The sequence below is a fragment of the Oenanthe melanoleuca genome, chromosome Z, assembly GCF_029582105.1.
Source record: "Oenanthe melanoleuca isolate GR-GAL-2019-014 chromosome Z, OMel1.0, whole genome shotgun sequence".
Taxonomy (NCBI): Eukaryota; Metazoa; Chordata; class Aves; order Passeriformes; family Muscicapidae; genus Oenanthe; species Oenanthe melanoleuca.
This window is the reverse complement of record NC_079362.1, coordinates 45,610,577-45,634,071: the sequence shown is the minus strand read 5'-3', so window position 1 is coordinate 45,634,071 and position 23,495 is coordinate 45,610,577. Positions and strand designations below refer to the sequence as shown.

General features: G+C 38.7%; 1 protein-coding gene across 1 annotated transcript in view; it reads right to left on the bottom strand.

Moving 5' to 3' along the window:
• Nucleotides 1–2,589: 2,589 nt before the first annotated feature.
• Nucleotides 2,590–23,495, bottom strand: part of FREM1 (FRAS1 related extracellular matrix 1) — a 59,140-nt gene continuing 38,234 nt past the window's right edge. Inside the window, exons 26-36 of the mRNA XM_056513703.1 lie at nucleotides 23,074–23,218; nucleotides 20,755–20,884; nucleotides 19,337–19,409; nucleotides 18,312–18,461; nucleotides 16,885–17,123; nucleotides 16,120–16,167; nucleotides 15,690–15,845; nucleotides 15,367–15,492; nucleotides 14,581–14,696; nucleotides 7,198–7,283; nucleotides 2,590–6,228 (exon numbers count right to left, since the gene is read on the bottom strand). Of these exons, the coding sequence (XP_056369678.1) occupies nucleotides 6,029–6,228; nucleotides 7,198–7,283; nucleotides 14,581–14,696; nucleotides 15,367–15,492; nucleotides 15,690–15,845; nucleotides 16,120–16,167; nucleotides 16,885–17,123; nucleotides 18,312–18,461; nucleotides 19,337–19,409; nucleotides 20,755–20,884; nucleotides 23,074–23,218 (1,469 nt within the window). The 3' untranslated portion in view covers nucleotides 2,590–6,028. The remainder of the gene's footprint in view (nucleotides 6,229–7,197; nucleotides 7,284–14,580; nucleotides 14,697–15,366; nucleotides 15,493–15,689; nucleotides 15,846–16,119; nucleotides 16,168–16,884; nucleotides 17,124–18,311; nucleotides 18,462–19,336; nucleotides 19,410–20,754; nucleotides 20,885–23,073; nucleotides 23,219–23,495) is intronic.

The following is a 23,495-nucleotide window of genomic DNA, read 5'->3' as shown; positions in this document are numbered from 1 at the left end:
AATGTTTGCCCATCCTTTTAAAATTCTCAGGTCTATAGATGATGAGTGCTATGCAAATACAAAGTGGTATTATTCATTTGTTTCAAAGCTGGAGTTTATTCAGTCATTAGTGGATATTATCTACATTGCCAGTTGATACCTAAAAATAATTCTTGGGCAGTGCTTGAATTACTTGCCTTCTGTTGAGCTAAATAGTCTCCTCATACCATGATTGAACATAAAATCATTAAAATGGATTATATATATACAGTCCAATATCTTACAATTTTCAAAACACATCCTATGTAGACAAATTTGTATCCAGATATATTTTTCACAGATCCCATATGAAGACCGCAGAGCTAATGAATTATCACTATGCAGTTTACTCTCCAATAATTGCACTTATCAAAGAAGGCCATCTGTGGTCTTTGTTTTACTGAGTTTCAGGGAAACAGATCACATACAGGCCTCACGGGAAAATTTTAATTATGAAACCAAGAGTCTTTTAACAAAGTATGAGATGAAAGAACAGGCAATAGGTTTGTTTAGTTTTGTACCTCCAACCTTAGTTACTCTACATCATGGACTCCCTTCTGTTTCAAGTCCTCTGTTGCGCTGTTTATTTCTTCACTCATTTATGTTTTCCTGTTCACATTTCTCTGTTTCTTTTCTGTGTTCTGGCAACAGAACACAGGAAAGTATTAAGTGTCACACTGCTGCCAAAATAAAGGTGGTCACACTTTAGAATGTTTTTTTATGTCTTCAGTGGAACTGGGATGAGCATCCTTTCACATGTATTGGCCCATGTTCTCCTGGCTGTAGGTACACACACAGGGCACAATGAGTGGTTGTCTCTGAATGGTTCTGGCACATATGTACTGCCTAATTGACAGTGTAGCCAACTGCAGACCCACCCCGAGGAGTTTTCTTGGGTCTGTGATTAATTGCTGCAAATTGCTAAGGCATGGGACAGGGAGAAAGACGCTGGGAAAACTAATGGGAGAGAAAAAAGGAGTCTGGGCCAAGACACAATTCAGTCTTCAAGAAGATGCATTTTCCTATATTGTTGTGAGTAATTTGAGAGAGAGAGGTTACTCACTGAATAATTTGACAGCACCAACAAAATGTTTGTGATGCACGTAAGATTTTTTTTAAAATAAAATATATATATAGACTTATAATAAAACTTCTTCTGTATGCATAAAATTATATTCCTTTACTCACTGTGATTATATGCAATACTTCGGATACCAGATTCTTAATCACAGAATCATTGGGGTTGAAAGCAACCTCTGGAGATCATCATGCTTGGTCATGGCCTCCAGAGTGATCTGTGCCATCACGTTTCCAAGGGATGATGAGGAGGCTGACTGGCCAGTAGTTTCCCAGGTCCTCCTTGTTGCCCTTTTTGAAGATGGGACTGACACTGGTTTTCCTCCAGTCATCACCTATCCTCCATTATTTTTCAAAGATGCAGAGGGCTTAGCAACAACACCTGCCAGCTCCCTCAGTATCCATGTGTGCATCCCATCAGGGCACATGGATTTACAGTTTTGTCCTCCTAGCCAAAGGATCTCTAACCAAACCCTCACTGGCCAAGGGAAAGTAATTTTTTCTCCAGGCTTTCTCTCTTGCCTCCAGGGTCTGTGAATCCTGAAGGATGGACTCAGTAATAAAGTCTGATGTGAAGAAGGAATTCAGTTACTCTGCCTTCTCTGTATCTTCTAACACCAGGATGCCCACAATATTCCTATAGGCTTCCCATTCAGCCTCTATCTTTTTCCACATTACATAAATTTCTTATGCTTGACATTTGCTAGAAGCTCTCTGCTCATCCCCGTAGGTCTCCTACCAGCTTTGTTTGATTTCTTGCTCATGGGGATACACTGGTCTTGCTTGAGTTGGGAGGAATGCTGAATATCGACCAGCTCTCCTGGACTGTCTTGTCTTCTATACCTCTAAACCATGGGATTCCTCTAATTAAGTTCTTTTTTTTAGGACTACTTCTGATTGAAAACAAGACATTACCCCAATGCCAAAAAAAGCCTTAAAAACAAGAGCCTATTTTGTTCACGTCATTTAAATTGTACTGTTACGGAGAAAAGTATTTAATTAACACAATAGCAGAGTTATCCATATTACAGTCACCATAGCTTTTAAAGGGTAACAAGAGAGGAAAATAATCTGCAGATGACTGAGGTTTCTGAGGGACAATGACTTTTTTCCACATTTTTAAATCACGAATCATTTTGAAATTCATTTTTATAGACTGTCAGTCTTGCTTGAATTCATTCTTCTTCTTATATATCTGCTTGCAGACCTATACCTTTTCTTAGATTTATTTCTCAAAATAAACAGCATTTTCTCTTTTATATGTGGTTAACTCATGGTACAAATGTCCTTATAGTATTCATTCAAGAATGGGCCCAAGCAGAAGAAAAAACTAGATTCAGAAGCTGCATAGAGTAAACAGCAGGTGTATTATGCTTAATTGTAAGTGCATTTATACTATGCTAAACACTAAACTTGTTATCTCTAGAAAATAAGTTTTCATAAGATTTTGAAATGAAGGACATCATATTCACCACAGTATATTTTGGGGGTTTTTATTACACACACATTACAGGGTTAAACATGAAAATATATATAGTGTTACAGTAGCACCAATCTTGTGATGTAAATAATGCAGAATCACCAGTATTCACTGAATCTTCTCCATAATTCTCTCGAAGTTATTTTTATCATTTGAGTGAATAGAGACTTGAAGACATTTAATAAAGTATCCAAGTGTAGAAAGAAGATCTGGAAAACTTTCCTGGTATTTTTTCAGACTAAACACTTGATATATATAAAGTTAGTAAAAACTCAAATGTTTTAGAATATTTTGGTTCATAGTAAGTGCCTCTGCTATCTGTTGCCTAACCACTTTTTTCATAACCATCAGCTTTGAATTAACTACATTCCTGTCAAATTTGTTTGAAATACTGACATATTTAAAAGATGTTTCACAGGGAGTGAAAATGGTAAAAAGTGACAAGCACACACAGTGCTTACACAGCCCATCCCTGTATAGAAATCTAAGGTAGCTGCTAGGTTCTTTTCACTGAGCATCTTGGTTCTGTTGCTCTTGGGTATGGATATATATGGATAGTTCTGGTAAGAGAAATCCTTTATTTATCCTGAAAGTGTGGCATCCATATGTGAGCACCAGAATTTACATGCTCCTTTTTCTTATTTTCAGCCTTCTGAAATACTCCTGGGGGTGCTGATCCTGTAAATATTGATTTTTCCTGGAATATACTCAGACTCTGATTCAAAATGCTGAAGATGAAAAAAAATCCCCAAAGCTCCTCCAGACTATAGGCCTCTCATTACTAAACTTCCTAGAAGCAATAAATTCCTATGTCAACAGAAAAAAATTATTTGTGCTTTCCCTGATTTGAGTATGTTTTGTTCCTTGAACTCAAGTATTCTAATAATAAAAAATAAAAGATATAAAGATCTGTGAAAAAGTACTTATTTAAGGACAGGTAAAATAAAATTTATTAATTAAATGTGTGGAACAGTTAATTGTATTGGAAAAAAAATCAGCAGCCTTCCTGTTCTATGTGTACTTGCTCTGCAATATAAGAATTTTAGTTTCATTAGTGTATTGTGTTTGATTTAATTAAACCAGTAAACTCATGCAGTTAGCACAACTAAGAATCTGTTGTGTAATTAAATCTTCACACCCTGAAATCACTTTAAAGTAGTTCAAATGAAGTATGGAAAAGGGAAAATTTCCCCTGCTCTCACAAAAGCAAACCTGAGGTCACTGCTGTGTCAGATGGCATGAGTCATTTATTAGTTACTGATCAAGTAACAAGCACCTTTGTCAAAATCCCCTGTTTGATATCATTCATTTTTTAAATAATTGGGAGAGGTATTTGAATAATCTCAATAAGCTTCATCAAATTAGCACCAAAAAAATTGTACAGCTTTTATTTAAAAAAGGCCCTAAAGAAATAAAAGTTGATATTTATTTCTCAGTCAATTTTCCCTGGAGTTCCAGAACACACCACTAAGGGACATTGAGAGTGCTTATTTCAGATGCTTTTTTTTTTTCAGCTATGAAAGTTTTCACAAATAAAATCAGGTCTAAAACCAGATATTCAAGAGTACTGGGATTGGAGACAAGTAGTAATGGAGACAATATCTTTGTTGACCTAGAAAACTCCTTGAACAAAAGAGTTTATGTTCAGCAAAATTGTCTAGAAACTTTTCATAAATATTATCATTTTAAAAAATAGGAAAAAAAAAATAAGAAGAGAGAAATCCTGGAAATATTTTTGTCTGCATGTGTTGATAGCAAGAAAAATAGTGAGGCGGTTCTGTCCCCAGTACATTTTTTCTCTGCTTCTGTGATGCACTTATATTTATTGCCAACAGAACTTTCAGGGAGGTTCTTTCCTATGCAGAAAGACTGTTCAGCTGCTCACATTTGATTTAACTTGTCACAGGCAAAGAGGAAGGACGAGTAACCCTTGCATGACAGAGGCAAAGAGGAGGAATATATAACCCCTGAACAGTGTCCTTCAGCTCAGAGAGGAAAGGTGATTCTGCTCTGTCTGTCCCTTGCAGGACTGAGAAATTGCTATGAGGAGCCTGAGAAGGAGGTTTTTCAGCTCTGATGCAAAATTGATCTGGAGGCTGGCTGAATAAATGAGCAAGATGGGGATAAACTGCTGGCAGCAGGCAGGCAGATGGGAAGGATGAGAGTTCATAGGTACAGGGCAAATTCACCCTACTCCCTTCCAAACCAACTGTCACACACTGGCTCATTTGAGAGGAGTTTTATATTTTTTTAATTTTTTTTTTTAAGGAAGTCTATGCTTGGATCCTCATTTCATATTTGAATTTTTTTGGAGTTTTTTGTTTAGTTGTTTTTTGTTATTTAGAGGCTGGCAATAAAAATGTCCAAGAGCAAGCTTTTGACAGGTCAAATATAAATCTACTATAATCTTACAAAATGGTTATAGTGCAACTGTATTTATCTAAAATAACAAGTTCTGGCCAGCTGTTTTTTTCCTATTAGTTTCTGGGTTTTAAGCCTTTCTCAGAAATAAATCTGGATTTTTAAATATTATTTTTGAAAGCCTCAAATCCCTAATAAGGACTCAGATTAATACTTTTCAAAAGCCATAGCTGCTTTACTACAAAATATGTCTCACGATTACATTGGTTTATACACACATATAAATCCTATTGATGTTCATGTATCAGTGAATATCCCCAGATAATATCCTAGGATTAAATTTACTTTTTTTTTTTAATAAATCATCGCTTGCTATAACATTTGATTTAGAGATGTCCCATTATTTAATTACACTAAAAATTACAGCACCATCCGGCAGTTCCAGAAAAAAAAATTGCTTAGGAATGTGAAACAGATGCAACTCTGTGTGGGCAGATCCCCTGGGTTCTGAAGCTGGCCTTGGGAGGTAGAAGAAACACAAGGCTTTGCTGCTGTGAGCGCTCTGTCACCAGGCAGTCTCCAGCCATTGGTACTTCTGTATGATATACTCAGGCATCCACCAAAGAAACTCCAGTACTTACATGACATCTCCCATCTTATGCAAGATCTGTTTTTAGACAACCGTGTACCCTCATTTCCAACCTCAGCAGTATTCCTCTTTTCATGATTGCAGGGTAAAGCTGCAGTTCACAGCCCCTCTTTTAAGAACAAAGCAAATCAACTGACATGATGCTTTCTGTAAAAGAAAAATTACTTTTACATAGAAGTGTGATGAAAGCCTTGAAATGCAGCTCTTTGGTATAAAAATACATATGAGTAAGTGACAGATCAAAGTCTTTGGGAAGATTTCAAAACTTTAACCTGGACTTAATTTTTGCAGCTGCTTTCTACACCTTGATTAGAGGCCAGTGCATCTGCACCTCTGGCAGCATGTAAAATAAGCCTTGTTGGTAATTAGGATGGTTTTCTAACACAGTTAACATACTGATATAGCATGAATGTCCATATGCTTTCAGAAGCATCCTCCATCCATTACAACTTTCTTGAACATATATAGCTGTTTGGTTTGACCTTCTTGCAGTCAGTTGCTTGCCATTTTCCTCGCTTCTGCACAAATACACAATTTCTCCCTCTCACTGGAATGTGGTAGGAACCTCTTCTCCAGTTTATGTAGGTTACAGGTTCTCCTCCATTCCACTCCCAATGTCCAGGATTGATTTGGTCATTCAAACCTGTGTGAAATAAGTAAGACCAAACCAGTGATGTTTATTGTCACTGGAGCCAGATGCCAAGAGAATCATATTATTCTCTGAGTTGTTCATTAAAAAGTGCATACAATTGCATGCTGAGAGAAAAAGCAAACATCTGGTAGAACATAAGCAAAACACAATTTAGGATTTAATTAGTCCACTTGAATCACAGTTAATGCCATAAGGATAAAGGAAAATGCAACTTTTCTGCAATAGTGCATATAAAATGTTTTTTTCTTTCATCTATTGTGCTCTATCACCTCATAAGTTTCTCTTTTGATACTGAAATTGCAGTTCAGAATCAGAGAAAAAGAACCAAACTGAGGACAGTATTGCAGAAACAAGAAAAAAGCAGTAGCACTAGTATGTAAACTAAAGCACTCATTCACAGAAAGAAGATACTAAGAAGACCCATCCAAATTCTTTCCATTTCTAGTTAAATGTCAAGTTTCTAATAATAAATAGCTAAATCTGAAATGATATGATGAAATTTTCTTTAGCTGATCATCTAGTTAATTTGTAAGATTTCTAACACAAGACAACACCATTAAATTAGGTGTAAGACAAATAATTATTTAAATTTAAACAAAAGAAAAAACTAAATTAGGGATAAATAAAATAGCATTCAAAACAAAGATGAGATAAACAAAATTTTAGGAGCTGCACCAGAACTGTTATCATCAGCTTCTGCCAAAATAGGGAAGGTTTCAAGACACAAACAGTCCAGCAACAGACATCATGATAAACTCATATTTTTGATTAAGACTTATAACATTAGCCAGGTAAATTATGGCTTTTGGTTTATGCCTTGCACTGAAATAATAAAAGCAGCAAAAATTTGAGGACAATACAGTGCTTAAAAACTGGGCTTGAACTGCTGCAGCAGTTTCTGCTTTTCAGCGTGTACAGGAGCTGCAATCTGCAGAGGGAACTTGCATCCAATATACTTGCCTATCCAAAAGGGCATCCTCCCACTGAAGTCCCACAACCACTGCATGTGTTGTTCATTAGCCACACTTGTTAAACTCCCCAGGTACCTAGGCTCAACAAGAGAGGACAGAGTAATTAGCGTTCCACAGAGTGACAGACAGCTCCCATCAGCTTATCAACTGGGTGTTGATTCTGGTATAAAGCATATAAATAATGACTCACAGGAAAACCACAATTTACTGTCACGAAGAAATAATTAATTACACGAAGTCTTAAAATTGTGAATTACTAGGGGAGAAATCAAAGTCCTAGTCTAGTTTTTCTAATAGAAAATTAAATCAGCTGGGCAACTGAAGGAAATGTATACAGGAAATACATGCCTCATACTCACAAACTGTGTTTTAAATTATTAGCACAATTATTTATAATTATTTTCCATAAAATAATAAACTTTCTACACTGAAATTCAAGCCACTGAAAGATACAATTTCACCTTTTTGGTAGTAAAGAAGAAGATTTTCAAAATCATGTTTTGACAATACTGAAGCTTTGAATAATACATTTAAGCAGTAATGTGCTTCTAAGAAGTAATCATAGTATCACAAAATCATAGAATGTCCTGAGTAGGAGGACACCCACAAAGATCATCAAAATCTAACGCTTGGCTCTGCACAGGGCAGCCCCAAGAATCACTAAACAAGCCTGAGAGCACTGTCCAAACACTTCTTGAACTCTGTCAGGCTGTGACCACTTCCCTGGGCCCTGGGCAGGCTGTTCCAGTGCCCAAACACCCTCTGAGTGAAGAACCTCCTCATGATACATAATCTAAATCTCCCCTGTCACAGTTACACACACATCCTCAAAAATCAACATTCAAGATGTTGCATAATTTTCTCTCCCCCCTCCCCGCACCATTTCCTTCCCTCTATCCCAACCTTTTTTTTTTTTTTTTTTTTTTTTTTGCATTTTCATCCTTTTTAATTTTGCGTTTCAGCTCAGATGTTTTGGTTCTCCATTCTCTTGTGAACCTGCACTCAGTAAATGCAGGTATTTCATGAGTCCCCCCAGTTGTTCAGCACAAGAAATTCAGCATCTGAAAAGGCTCTGAAAACCAGTGCAGTCTTCAGAGTATTGTCTGCAGTGACTACATATTTAGTTCAGATTGGAGAGAAGTTGTGGTTTGTATTAAGCAGACTATTTCTGAGTTAAGTCAGCTGTGCTCTGTTTGTACTTGTAGTATGCCACTTCCAAAGGAGGGTTTGCAAACCCTAGCCACTGAGTGGCCTTGCCACTGACAAGTCTTCCAACCAGTAACAAGCATACATGCACCAGCAGGCTACTCTTAAGCCATTTAGAGATCAGGCTAAATCTTTAGGCATTAAGAGACAAATGTCATTCTTCACATTTGCCAGGAACTGTCAGCCATCAGTGGCTCCACTTCCTTATTTATCCCTCTTTGTGTCTGCCTTGTGTTGATATCGTATCACTTTTTTACATGTCACACCTGATGTTGCCATCCCTCTGATCCTGAACCTCTGGTGCTGACATTTCTGACTGGTGCTCAGTCTATAAGTGATGCCAGCCCCTTCAGCCTCTGAGAATATCCTGGGCAAGAATTGATAGGGCCAGAGCAAACAACACTGCTCATAGAAACATTTTAAGAGAGCAAAAAAACTTTTTGAACATCAGAATAAGTAAATGGTACTGTAAGGATTTTGCTAATTTCATTGCTTTTGCCAAATAATCAAGACATCACTATTGTTCCAGAAGAAGTGATGACTGCCTTCTTTTGGAGCTGGGACAGCAATCAGGCCTGAAGAGTGGCATAGCACACTAGCTCACTGTGGAGACCATGAACAGATGTTAGAGTCAAAGCCCACCATTAAGCCTGCTGCCTAATTAAAGATCCATGCCTGGAACTCCATTCCCATTATTGCCCTGAATGTCTTCTAAGAGTACTGATCCCATGGATTCCATATGATGCTACACAAGATGGGGAAGCAGGAAAGATTTACATGAGGAGAAGTTCAGGGCAGTAGTCCACAATATTCTGCACAGTCCCTACTGCACAAAATCTGGACCATTCCTTAATCAGGGCCCACAGGATCAGGATATGGAATAAATCCATTGTTTCTGAGGAGGGACGCTCCTGCTGCAAAGCCCTCCTCTGTTATCCCTGCAGCCCAGCCAAAGCAGCAGGGGATGGAGTAGTCCTCTGCTCCACGCTTCAAGGGGGATCTGCCAAGGCCAGCAGGACAGCTGGGTGTTAGCCCTCGCCTGTGCAATCACAGCTGCCCTGGGGCAAGTCAGGCCCATCAGGGGCTCCCTGAGTTCCCAGGAACAGTGAACATGTAAAGGATCACAGTGACACACATGCACACTCTCCTCACCTAGAGGTGTGGCACCACAGCCTCAGAACTGTCTGGTAGGGTCAGGATTGTGCACCCACTGTGGTACAGGCCCCCAAAACTGCACCCAGTGAAGATGTCAGCAGGAATTCAGCTGTGCCTCTCATCGCAGTGAGATGTGCCTGTACATCCCAAGGGTGACAAGCTTCCACCCTTCCACCTGGCCAGTCTGCCAGGCACAGAATATCTGGTGAGCTAGGAACAAAGCTGTTACACTGACAAACATGTTGGGAAGTTTCACACTCCATCTTCTACAGACAGAGTCCAGGAAAGCAGGCATAGTTATTCAGGGTGCCCTCCCAGACTAACTCCTTCAGCAGCAGGATTCCATTCTGGCTCACAGTGACTGTGGTTGCACTGACCAAACGGACCTGAGAAGAGGTTGGTGCAGCAGTTTCTGTAGTATCACTACTAGGTGACCAAGAACAAAAATAGAGCTTTTTATCTGGCTTCTGTTTAAGGACACTCAAATTCCAGGAACTAAGTTATTTACTTTAGGTGAGTATATCTTACTTCTGATTGTCCTTGAAAATGTGAAGCCAAAAAGCATCAATGTGTGTCAGTAACTGCTCGTTTATGACATACAGGCATGGTCTGAGCAATAATAGTTTCCGATATCAATCCATGTACCAGGGAGAGACTTCATCACTGTGAAAGCACTGCAATAATTATAATGCAATCTAATCTTTTCCCTATAGGAGTGGTTTCTAAGTACAGCTTGAGAAACACATTGCTGAAGACAGAACAACTGTTCTAATTGCTATACCTAGTTAGGGGATTATGTATTGTAGGGAAATGAGAGCCATCCTGAAAGAACATTATGAACTTTCATGAAGTTACTCACTGAACCTCAAGGCACAGTATCAGACACCGGAAATTACAAGATAATGTTATTTATGGAGTTGTGTGCATTTAACACTTCCTAATGTAAATTAGTCAAGATAAGGGGTTATAATGCTTTATTAGGGAAATAACCCAAACAAAGCCAAAAACAAACAAACAAACACAACCAAAAGAAGCACAACAAATCCACACACATCACTTTTTTTCTGTGCTAAGCCATCCATTTAAAATTGTTCCTGTATGCTTTATATTTTTTTTGTTATTGAGTAAAGAGCATCCTTTATCTTAGAGCAGTTACACAAATTAAAGAAACATTTTGGGTAACTATTGACTTTGAAGGATTATATTGAAAACACAACAAAAAGACTACTGATTTTCCATTAAATTGTCAGATACATTTAAGAGACTGGTACCAATTTGATAAATTTAAGATTGGCAAAAGCACACTTGACTAAGTATGAAGGTCTCCACGGGACACAACATTTTATTTGAACTGCTGTAGTAAATCCGTGTTGAATTGATGATGTTGAAGGGGGTGGGGGGTGACTGAAAGGCTGTGCTTATCTCAGTCTTTTGTTTGGTCACCTAGGGAGTTATCCTGATGCCTTGAAATGGGTGTCTAGTGCTGCTTACACTGCCTTGTGTGGTTCAGAACGTTCAGATGAAAGTGGCAGACATGATGCAGAACTTGCAGGAGCCCTGCACTTCCAGACTGGCAGTTAAAAGTCAGACAGCATACACAAGGCCTTTAAAATGACCCTAGGTACCTGGATCCCTCTGCTGGAGTCACACACAATAATTTGAGTTAAACCAGTTGCTTAGAGAACCAGTAGCAGGAGAAGAGGACTGCTGTCCTGCATTGCACTAGGGAACACTGAGCCATCGTGAAGGATCTAATCTATTACTTTAGATGTGATTCTGCCTGTGATTCCCAAGGACTGAGGCCACATGTAGCTAATATAGTACAATCAAACAAAATAACATGCCCTGCCTTACACAGCTAGCAGTAAAGGACTTGAAATCTAATTATATTTGAGCTTTAATTAAATGTTAAACTTCAAAAAAGAGAAAGGGATAATATGACTAACAAGGCAAAAGACACAGCTCTGGGTTCTATCTGTCCAGTTCTTCCATTCCTTCAGTGGCAGCAGTGAAACCATCTCACATATGAGTGAGCTGACCCTTGGGGAGGACATGTTCCTTTTGGATAAACAAGAGCTGTGGCATAAATCATCAAAATTGCTTCTAAATCAGGCTGCTGTGGGATCACTCAGCCGTAATATCCCCCAGATGCTTCTCTTCATGTTGCCAAGAGCCCCTTCATGCATACAAAAAAAGCTAGAGAAATGAGTTCTTAAACCATCTTTCTCTCCAATGAATTAGAGAAGGGTTAGAAATAATGCAAGATTTTCACAGCAATTAGCTGAGATTTCCCTGTCCCCCTCATCCCCAGTTCAACACTGACATATAAAAACATGCATCAAGACAAGCACATATTTTTATCTGTTTGTACCCCTGCTCCTGGAAACTAGAGAAAAGGGTTGAATATCACCTGTAACAGATGGATATAATATATATCAACAGACAGGCAAATAGGCCTGCACTAGCCCATGCATATGTAGTTATGTCCAGACAACAACTGCTTCCACAACAAATTGATAGCATTACTTCGATGGAATAGAATCATAGACTATCAGGTTGGAAGGAATTTCAAGGATCATCTGCTTCCAACCTTTCTTGGCAAAAGGACAGTCCAGACAAGATGGACCAGCACTCTCTCTTGCTAAACCTGAAAAGTGTCTGATGTTGTGGAATTCCACCACATCCCTGGGAGAGTCTTCTAATGGCTGATCTCACAGTGAAAAAATTCATTTCCCTTGTGTGTAATTGGAATCTTCCCAGGAGTGAAGCCGTAGCTGTTCACCTTCTTTTTTCTTTCTTTCTTTTTTTTTTTTTTTTGTGACTCCTTGAAGAGAGTCTCCATCTTCTTCCTAGCCACCCCCTAAATACTGAAATATAGTGATAAGGGCTCCCCTATGCCTTCTTTCTTCACATGGCAGGCTTTACTGTCCTTTGATTATCTTTGTGGTCCTTCTCCAGACAGTTTTCAGCCTTTTTTTGTATACTTTTTTTTTTTTGTATATTTTTGTATAGCCTGTTCTCAAGTCCATCATCTCATGATTGCAAAGTTGTCTCAAAAAGGGTAGCAGGCTGGTTACCTGTAGACTGTTAGTGAATCAAGTTTAACAATGCTTGGGTTCTTTTCCTTATTCTGTATAATAGAAAAACTCTAGCATGATAAATTAATAGGAGCTTAAAAATATGCCATTTTTGTGGTAGCAAAATTCTTTTTTTTTCATGGAAGTTGACTGATTTACTGAAAGTCAATTCTAATATTTTCATTTAATATCTAGCTTGTTTGATCTATTGAAAATTGAGGAATGACCTCCATAATAGTTTTATTTCCCTATTGGAAACATTTAAATGTCAATAGAATCAGTATTACTAACTGAAACACTGCAATTAGTGGTGGTGATGATTGCTGGAGGAGCTGGGGAAAAGCACAAAATAAAATTTCATAAGTTATGTTCCTGTACTTCATTTAATGTGTTTCTGAAGCCGTACTTTTGTAAATCAGATCCAGATGGAGGCAAGAAGTACTCCATTTGCTGGGATAAATCTTCCTTGGTTTATGCCAGTATGACATTAATTGAATTAGCACCACCCTAGGATTAATTTCCTTGTGGATTCAGTGATATGCCTTGATTTTCTGGGTAGTTTTTTTAACACTGTCATTTAGTTACTGTTGTTTACATTTATTTACTTTTACTCAGTATAATACCTACATTGCACACTATGGCCTTCATCAAGAAGCTACTGCCTACAAAAAATATGAGTCACAAAGATCACACTCTTTTAGAGGACAGGAAACACCTCATGGTAGAATAACATATGGTTCCAAGAGATCAATTCACTGTTGTAACCTTAAAATATATATATATATATATATATATATATATATATATATATATATATATATATATATATATATATATTCACAATTTATAGCTTTGTTTGCTAATAATAAATAATTTCAGGACCTGAAATTGCAAGTAAACCAAGTAATAACATAATATTTGGAGTGAGCTCACAAAAGCACATAACATTTAGATTTCAGGAAAAAATGTCTTCCATCAGCTTGGAAGTAGTAGTATCAAGACTTTTCTTTTTCATGTTACCAAGACAACATAATCTGGCATAACTGAGTGGAGGAATCAATGCTTGTTATTCATGCTTGGCATGATTCAGAGTTCAGCATGTCCTTCCACTGCTTATGGAACATATTCTGTTTCTATTATTTCCAACTCTTCCCTGTTTCAATTTTCCTTGGAGTAATGGAGAGATCTGGAGTAATGGAGAGGTCTGTTTAAGCCCCTCCTATTTTTCAGATTGGTTTTCAATCTCTTGCTGACAATTCAGGACAAGGTACAGAGCATGAATATCCTCTAACATGAAGGAAAAACTTTATGTTACCATGGTTAACATTTTTTCCAGTGCAAACCTAATGCCTCTAAAGCCAAATCTCAAAGCAAGTGTCCAGAAAGCAAGACTGGCAGGATTTTTATCTCCTACTATGACACAACTATTATTATTATTGTTGTTGCTATTGTTGTTATATCCTTAAAAACTCAGAAATGCACTGTTAAATTGAATGTAAAAGTTTTCAAGTAGTTACAGAATCCTCAAAGCTGCATCTTCAGAAGAATACAGTGAGCACACAGGAGCTGGCAATATTTTACCATTACTGCATCAAGAGGAGGTAGTGCCAAGGAAATGGTAAGAGAAGATGAAAGTCTGAGTCTCTGCTGACTCTGAGTTTCTCTTCTCCCAGACTAACTATCCTATTAGGAAAGTATCCTCAGTGCAGATGGACAGCTTTGGGAATTCATGCTGTGATTAAGATAGCATCACCTAGGAGACTAATAGGCTAATATTTTTATCGTGCACTGTGTTTGAATCCCAGGATTTGTTCCATTTTTGCGGGGAGCTATGCAGAACAGCCAAAGCTGGATTTATCAAAATAAATTTAGCCTCAGGAGCAGCATTCAACTCAGGGAAAACAGCGCACAGCAAATGCATGATGGTCTCTTACTGTTCTCTGCAAGCCTGAGCAGCAGTGTTCCAGGTGACCTTGTGATTCATTACCAGGAAGTAGCAGCTGCCCTCATGAAAAGTCCATCCAGAGGGACATTTCTTCATAGTTATCTCCTAAAATAAAGGAGAAAGAGATAAAACAGACTTTTGTCTGTGCACAGATAATCTGTGCACTTGTGGCCAGAATTAAACCAAGCATGAACTTTGGTGTCTATAAATAAAGCTAAAAGATTTAAATAAATAATTAAAAATATTTAAATACATAATGCCTGACAGAGGAACCTACAATTTGTAATCACTAGCTTTAATGGTGACAGTAGGGTTCAGTTCCGAAAATCCTCCAAAGATTTTATGTTAGTTTGGATACCATTTTTTGTCTTCTGTAATCTGTACAGGGAGAGCAGTGCAGCAAAATTCAGCATGGCATCCTAAGTGGGGGGGGGTGGGAAATGTACGTTTACAGAATACCTAAGTAAGCTTATTTTGCTAAATTCCACCTATTCTCCCACAGTCTTAATTCCCTGACTGTGTTGTGCCCGCATCATCCCGAGCACCAAGACACCAGTGCTCGTGTGGCTTACTCAGGAGCACCATGGCTGTCAGAGAGGAAAGTCCTCACCATGTTCCTGGGGAACTTTTGTTTCTGCTGAAAGCAAACCTGAATCTGGAAAACATTGATTCCCTGTTCCAGTAAATAACAGTTGTAAAGTCCTCTGCTTTAGGGTATCACCGACTGTAGACTCCATGCTCTGGCAAAGATACCTATACATGGCTACATTTTCACCTTGCTTTGGGAATTCCAGAATTTCCATGTTATCCCATCACACTGAAATAACTTCTGTGTGCTTTCTTCATAATGCAAGAGGCCCTTTAAATCTGGTGTGCAAGCCTTTTGAAAAGAGTAGAAGTCCTGGAAAAAGAAAACATCATTTGAACATTTGAAGGAAAATAATTACACAAAACAAGTAAAATGAAACAGGTCTTATTAATTAGGTCTTATATTAAAATTTTATGCCATGAAAACTCTTCCAGGTGTTAAATCATTTTGGAAAAAAGCACAGCTTAAAACAGATGGTGAAAATGCCCATGGATAAAAAGGTTTCATACCTTACGTCTTGATCCTGGTTCAGCTGCAAGTTCTGCCTTATCAGCCTGTGGGATTTCTATTTTCCTGGAGGAGATGACGTTTATCTGTGGTTGCGTCTTCTTGTTGGTTTCAGCTGAGGTGTCGTCCTCTATTTTGAGTGATACAATCCCGTGATACTTCATTTTACAGTATCACACACACAAGAACAGGAAAGGAAAAGGGAGGGTTAGTACCTACAACAGTTCTTAAACAAATTAAATAAACAAATAATAAAAAATTATTCTCATACAAATTATTGTAAATTAAGGGAAATTACACCAAAGAAAAAGTAAGATACAAGGAAAAATGAAGTATTGGGCATAAGAAATTATTAAGAGTGATAAAGCCTGGAAAGAACAGAACCAGAAAGAAATCATGGAAATGTCCAACCAATACCCATAATATTCTTACTTTGAAAATCACATCTGTTTCGTTTCGAAATACAGATGAAGGATGAACCTGAAAAATGTAGAAGAGCAGAATGAGATGGGTATATTCATGTATAATAGAAACAAGAAGACTTTATGTAACATTTACTACTAGGTTACACATCATGCAGAGCATGTCTTGGGTTTAGTTCTTTCTCTTTTAGTATATAAATGTATCATTTCTGAAAGGAGCCATTAAAAAGCACAAATTACAACTTTAATGTTCAGTGTTCATAAAAAAAGAGATTCCAGTAACTTTAAGGTCCCAATAGCAGAAAGTTATTAAATACCTAGCTAAATCAATATAGCTAAAGCAGGACAATCAGTGGGTAAGGCTGAAATAATTATTCCCTGTTTAAGCTAATAGTATTTTCAGCTAACTTCAGTACCAGATGCACAGTTTCTATACATTTGCCTGGCTCCACCAACTTCTAATTTAACCATAACTTTTATAAGATTAGAAATTTCATAATTGCTCAGGTTGCTTCCTGCCTGTTTCCTCCCCCAAGTCCGGATTTTATTCCTCTCTTGCATGCATGAATCCTCAACATCAGATTGGTTTGGTTTTGGCTTTTTCCTTACAGTTTTTTTAAATAGCCCCCAGGTCTGACTCAGAGTAAACTCATGTAGTTTATAGTTATTGTGTGGTCAATAGATAGAATTGCTACAAAAATGACAATTAAATTAAGATATCACATCACAATAAATCCACAAATCAGTCCATCACTGCACTACAGGAGTGTCTTACTGTTCTGCCATTTCCAGTTACTCTCAGCCTGGTCCTTGGCCGATTCCACAAGCTGTGCTCCTGCCGCATGTCCTCTCCGTGCTCTCTCGTCCTTTTGGAAGGAGGCAGTGGGATCCCTTCCAAGGAGACATTGCCAGGCCTGGAAGGTGATGAGGAGCCCAAGGAAACTGGAAACAGCGTGCTTCTCCCCCTGAAGTCATGCTTGCTTTGGCCAGAAGACCGGGAATAGCTGCATTGACCTGGAAGCGCAAAAAATGGCAGATGGTCAGTTCTAACTGCATGAGCAGATAACTGGTGGTGTTGACATGGGCATATAAACAGCTTGTCCTTAAAAGCTGGATGATTCTTTCACCTGAAGTAGTTGATTTGCTTTTTGCTCAGTCACCCCCATTTCTGGGGTTATCTATGATTATAACTGCAACCACCACCTATATAAGTAAGATTTGATATGTGATGCATCTGCCTACCCACAAGTCAGAATTTCAATGAAGCATCTGTTGAAAATACCTGTTTTCATGATTATACCAGGCTTTGAAGTGCTGGGGTTTTTTACCATGAGTATACAGGTATCTTTAACTACCATTGATGATACTTCCATCATGCCCAGAGAAGCTCCTTCTTGGAAATCCAGGACACTGCTGTTTCAATGAACTCATTGTGTCAATTAAATCCTGACTTACACAAGGAATATTTAGGAGAAAACAAATCTGAAATTTTAAAGGGGCTTTTTGTAACATAAAGCCTAATTAATTGCAACGTGGATATTTTAAATATTGTTTCACTAAACACCAGGAAAAAAGCACTGTTCAGCAGTCAGAGGATACAGCTGCATTTCTAGTTATTTCTAATTTTCTGCAGTTTTCTTATGTTTCTGTATCTACTGCTGCCTCCTTTTTTGTCTGATTTTAGGCACACCACATTTGATCAGTGAAAAGCACAATGATAATGCAGTCTTCAAAGACTAAACTGTTTATTTGAAGTTGTGGACTGTGGTTTTTAAGCATTGGAAAATACATTGCTAAGAATTGGGTTAGTTTGTTACGTTTCTTTTTCGAGAAAAAAAAATGTCTTTTAGAGGGTGTGTAACAACTAAATAATAACAGGAAAAAAAATCTAATGTGTCTAGAACCAATTTTTCCCACTTTAATAAATGAGAACTGAACTCATGTTGTTATGAAAAGTGGTTTCTTTCCTGGCACTTTTCTCATTTTGTACTCATTGCTTCCTCCATGCTGTGTTTCCTGAGAGGATGCATTTGATTGTGTGAGAGAATAAAAAGCTTGCAACTGTCAAGCCTGTTTTCTCTAAAAAGAAATTAGGCGGTTTGATCTAATGGTGAGTGTTAGGAACAACTTGTGGTTGAAAATAGGCAGCTACTCAGCCAAGATTGTCCCACCTTCTTAGTAATGAAGATCAAAAGAGAATACCTGCTTTTGAGTCCAAAATTTTCACTACAGCTTTTGTCTGTGCGCCAAGAACAGCATTCACAGGGGAGCTCAGAATTACTTCAAAGACTTCATCATCTTCCTCTAATCCGTCATAGGTAATTGCTATATTCCACATCTTGGTTGACACTCCTAACAGAAATAAACATTTTAATTACTCTTTAAGTGCTATTTCAATCAATCAGGGTGTCGAAGAAATAGATTAATTAACATGTCTGCAGCTAGCGTGGAGTAGACTGTGCATGCTATTGTGCTCCTACCAGCTGACTGGACTCCTGCTGCTCTTCCAAATAACATTAAGTTTGCATTTGTTCCTGGGCAATGGTGATTCAGTTGAAGCGCATACACTGTAACAAAAAGCTGCTGTGGATGTGCAAAATTGCACTGCAATATATAGATTTAAGATTTCCACTGCCATTTTCAAGAGAAAAAGTATCATAGGGTTTTTATCTGAAAAGCTTAACTTTAAAGATGGAACAGTTACTTAAAACACCTGCAAACAGATAAAAAACTATGTTAGATTGAAACACAGCCTTTTAGGCAAATCTTACCATTGTTTTTTCTTGTTTCCTTGTCTTTATGGGGTAGCATCAGGCTTATATGTGAATGAAAAAGGGCCTTGGACATCATGAATAACCTAAGTTGTTCTCAGTTTTATCTAAATTTGACCTGTGTCCTGGGCTTGACCTGTAATGACTGAAGTCTTTAAAGCATCCCACAGCTCAGCTCAGGGTGAGTCCTAGCCAGCCTAGTTGTTGGGAGATTAGGAGACGTTATTTCAGCACTTTTGATATTTTAACTGATATAAAAGACTGTAGGCAATCTAGTGCTAAGTAATAAGGATACCAGTTAACTAAAGAAGACCACAGTACTTCTAAAAAGTGAGCCTAAGTCTACCCAGCTTCTCTAGCTACAGATATCTAATAAGTTGCACTCTTCAAGGCAAGAGTTTACTCTTCCAAAATTAGTGAATTAATTTTAGAGTTATTCCGAGCACTATTTCATACCTGGATCAAATTGAACAAGCTTGGAGGGAGTCACCGTGAAGTCCTTTCCCAGTCTAGCAGATATTTCATTGACCTAAGAAGAAATCAAGCAGTAAATGCCATGCTGTGACCCATTTCACACAACCACTGCATTCTGCTGCATGCTGAAGGTACTTCGGACATCTCAAATAGGAAGGCCAACTCATACATATACTCAGGCTGGGAAAAAAGATAAAGACCTGAAGAATAAACCTTCTTATGTGCAACTGTCATTCTGTCCTTGCTCATTAAAAAATGCATCATAAAAGAAAAAAATTCCTATCTTATAATTTCGCTCATTCCCCTCTCAGATTGCTATTTGACAACACCAGGTAACACTACTGTTCACCATACCTGGGGACCCTGCCACACCTGGCTCCTGCTCAAGCACATCCTGTCATCTCAGAAGAGCAGCAACAGCCTGGCCATGTTTTCCTATTTGGCTCTTTGTCACATCTTGGAAGAAGCTTTTTTGCACAGAGGTCACTTCTGTCATCCCCAAAGACTCATTGGGATAGATGTGAACCCAACATATGTAAATACAGGGATTCCAGCAACCCCCTGTATTTTCACAGGAGACACCAGAGGACATCAGTTTCCACACTATGTATCTGTTCCAGCTCTTGATGCTGGAATCAATTTTACTGGTCTGTTTCTGCAAGTGACTGCAAGAGGAGAATCACTGGAGTCTGTGAAGGGTAGGACAGGATGTCCCCTGACAGCATCATTAGCAAAATTCCCAGTAACTTCAGTGAAAGAAAAATCAAAATTATGTTTCTAATTAGGGCTATAATCCTCAGAAACTCTGAGGGGCAAATGGTATTTCTCTAGCAAAGGGAGCTGATAAAATACCAGAATTTCCATTTTATCAGGAAAGATAAAATTTGTGAAGGCAAGATGCACAAAACCTGTTTTACAAAATTATAGCCTGGTTCTTTCAGTCTAGTCTTTTTGACATAAGCCAGAGGCAGTCATTGAAGATATAGGGTATTTTGCTAGGCTGTGGGCAGCAGGAGGAGAAATGAAGAAGGCTGCCATGAATGTGTAGTTGAAATCGCTGTACATCCTGGGCGTCTCCAGCCTGAGCAGGCAAACAGAAGCCCCAAGGCCCCAGATTGCCCAAAGCCTACAGTGCCAGAAGAAACTGTCTGCTCTGTTTTTTCATCAAAACTGAAACACTGCTCTGAAACATTCCAGGTTTGATTAATTAGCATTTCAACTGAAAACCCAAAAAATTTTGTCTGAAATGTTTCAGCCGTCTGTAGTAGACAATGTCCCAGTGAGTATCCAAGTGGATTGAATCACATGGCCTCTTTGATGATTATTGAATTATCTTTACATCTGAAGAATAAAACAAGCCACACTTATTATTAAGTTAGGTTGTTATCTTATGGCTTTACCTTCACAGTTACAAAGGCAGACTCTCCTGAGTGTCCTGCCCTGGTGATTTTCAGAGACACCACTCCCATGTTTTCACACACCTCATATTCAGTCTGTAGCATTTCAATTCGAGCCCAGCGCAGCTCCAGCCTGTGGGAGAGGCAGGAATGTGAGTGCAGAGCAAAGCCACCTGGCCAGCCACCCCCAGCCCTGCTGCTCAGAGCCTGTGAGAGGAGCCTGCTCTCCGACTGCTGCTTGAGCCAATACACATACCGAGCCTTTGTCTCCAAATCAACATTTTTGTGTGATTTAACTGATTAGGAAGAGGCTAATAAATCTTCCAGACCAGCCCTGATCTACCCTAAACCACACTTGAGCCTTGTTTCACAGCCAGAGGGATTCTGCAGTCACTTTGAGAAGAGCAGTTTGTCCATAACAACAATAGGCCAAGTTATCACTGTTTATCCTTTAGCCTTGAAGTTCTATAATACTTTCACTCCTCAGTCTTTTCTCAGCAATATCCTCCTTTCTACCCATCTGCCTTCATCTATTCTCTAACTCCCCTCCTGTAGCATGCAGAGTATAATCTAGGAGTTTTCTGCCTCTATGCAAGGGTCTTCTCTCCTCCCTTTACTTTAGTACTCTTCTACTTTAGTACTTTAGTACTCTTCTACTTCTCTCTTCAACCTTTCTCCTATCAGATTTTAGGTGTCTTATGCACTGAGTCTTAGAATTGTTTATGGAGGATGGGGGCAGTGTCCGAAGACTGCTCAGAAGATTTTGTGCTGCAGAAGATCTTTCCTTTTCTGAAGCTGTGATAAAAATATTGAGAGTCAGAGAGGGATGAATGAGAGTGCAAAGAAGGAAATTAGGCTGAGCTTTTACAATTTAAACTTTATTAAAACAGACTTCTAGGCCTTTCACAGCTGGCTAGCTCTATCACCAGTGGAAGCTTCCTCCTGTTCCTCCTCATTCCTCTGATGTTAATTTGGTGGGAAACCCATTTAGAATCTGATTTGCTTTATTTTTACTAAAGAAGATGGATGTGCCAGATGTAGTTCAGCAGCATTTAAAAAAAAAGCTGGGACATGAACAAATAAATTGTGTATTTTGAACCAGTGATCGTTAGGTGATAAATACTTTAAATTGAAAAAATTATCGCACAAGCTTTTAAATACAATATTAAAATAGTATTTTTCACTAAAATTCCCCTTTGGTCTGCTAGCAGACAACTTCACTGCAATGCCTATTTTCTGCCAAAAAAAAAAGAGCTTTTTCTTTGCTCTTTTCCTAAAGCTGTGCTATGCATTGCCATTCATTTACAAGGAGTTGCACTTTCCCATGAGATTTGGCATCACATAATGGTGGTTTTGATGTTGGTTCAACTGCAAGCCAGCACAGAGCAGCTGGGCTGTCCATGGTCAGATGTGTTTGTGTATGGGGACATCTTTTGGCACAGCACATAACTGCCTAAATGCTGCCTCCAGCTCAGCTCAGTCCCTGTCCTCTCTCCAGTGTGCAGGGAAGTGCTCTGCTCCAGGGTACAGCTCTCTGCTCCTCTTTCTTTACCATGAGTCCTGGTTTGTGAGCAGTCTGTTTAGCCCTGAAAAAAACATACTGGCTGTTTTGGTTTGTTGTTTTTTTGTTTGTTTTTTTTTCTTGATTTCTTCTGATTAAATAAGTTGGTTGAATATTTAGCCCTATTTTCAGAAATAAAGAGAAGCATTGCCTCTGCTGAAGTTACTCACTCTTCTGGCTTTTATCAAAGCACAGTTCAGATGATAGTATAATTTCTCTGCATGAGGCTTGCTGTATGTCACAAGGAAATATTGGATAGTATGCCTAATTCATGCAGTGGATGACAAAGAAGAAGCTGTGTGCTCTCCACCTTCTTTCAGAGTTCTTTTGCAGAAATATGGCACTCATAGCTTTGTCATTTGAGAGCATCCCCTCCATTATAATCTCAAGCCTGTGAAAAATGCATTGCCATCAGCTAAGGGCAAGAGCGACCTGCAGCTGCAGGACCCTGTTATTGAAGCAGTAGTCCCATCCTTCAGCATGCAGCATCTCAGATCTCCAAATGCCCAACCTCCAGTAAATGCATTATGTTTCCTGGTAAGATCCTGTGAAGGCCCTTGAGAACTGTGACACAGTCTAACCTGGAGCTCACCCCTTGTATTTCACCTTCTTGAGGGGGAGAAACCTTCTCTACCCTAACAGAAGCAATGGCAGGTTGAGTGGCAGCTGTGTCTGCAGGGCTTCAAGCCCAGCAGTGTTCATGTGCCCCGGGGTGGTGAGCTCAGTGAAACACAGCCTGTGTCACCAAGGAGTGGAGCTACCTTTGGGGTGCTGCAGAGTTTCCACTGGCATCTGTCACTTGGAACTCCAAGCTGTCTGAATTCACTTCGTGTGACTGGTTGATGACATAAAGTATGATTTTGCTGTTTAAATCCTTTTGGCTAAATCCTTCCTGAATGAATCCACCTAGGAAAGACAAGCAATATGCAGGTGAACGAAAAGCCTGACAATAAGAGCCATGTGGTTCATATAGACTCTTTTCAACTTTTCCTTTTTGTTGAGAATCTAAACTTAGAGAAATGCAAGGTTATAGCTAAACAGCAATACTTGTTCACTATAAGCCCCTGCCAATTTCTTCATGTGTAACCTGTTTATCAAAAGGCCAAGTTCAATATTAATATTTTTGTCTTGATAGAAATAAAAAAGTTTCTCAACAGCAGCTATTAAAATTTATCTCAAACTC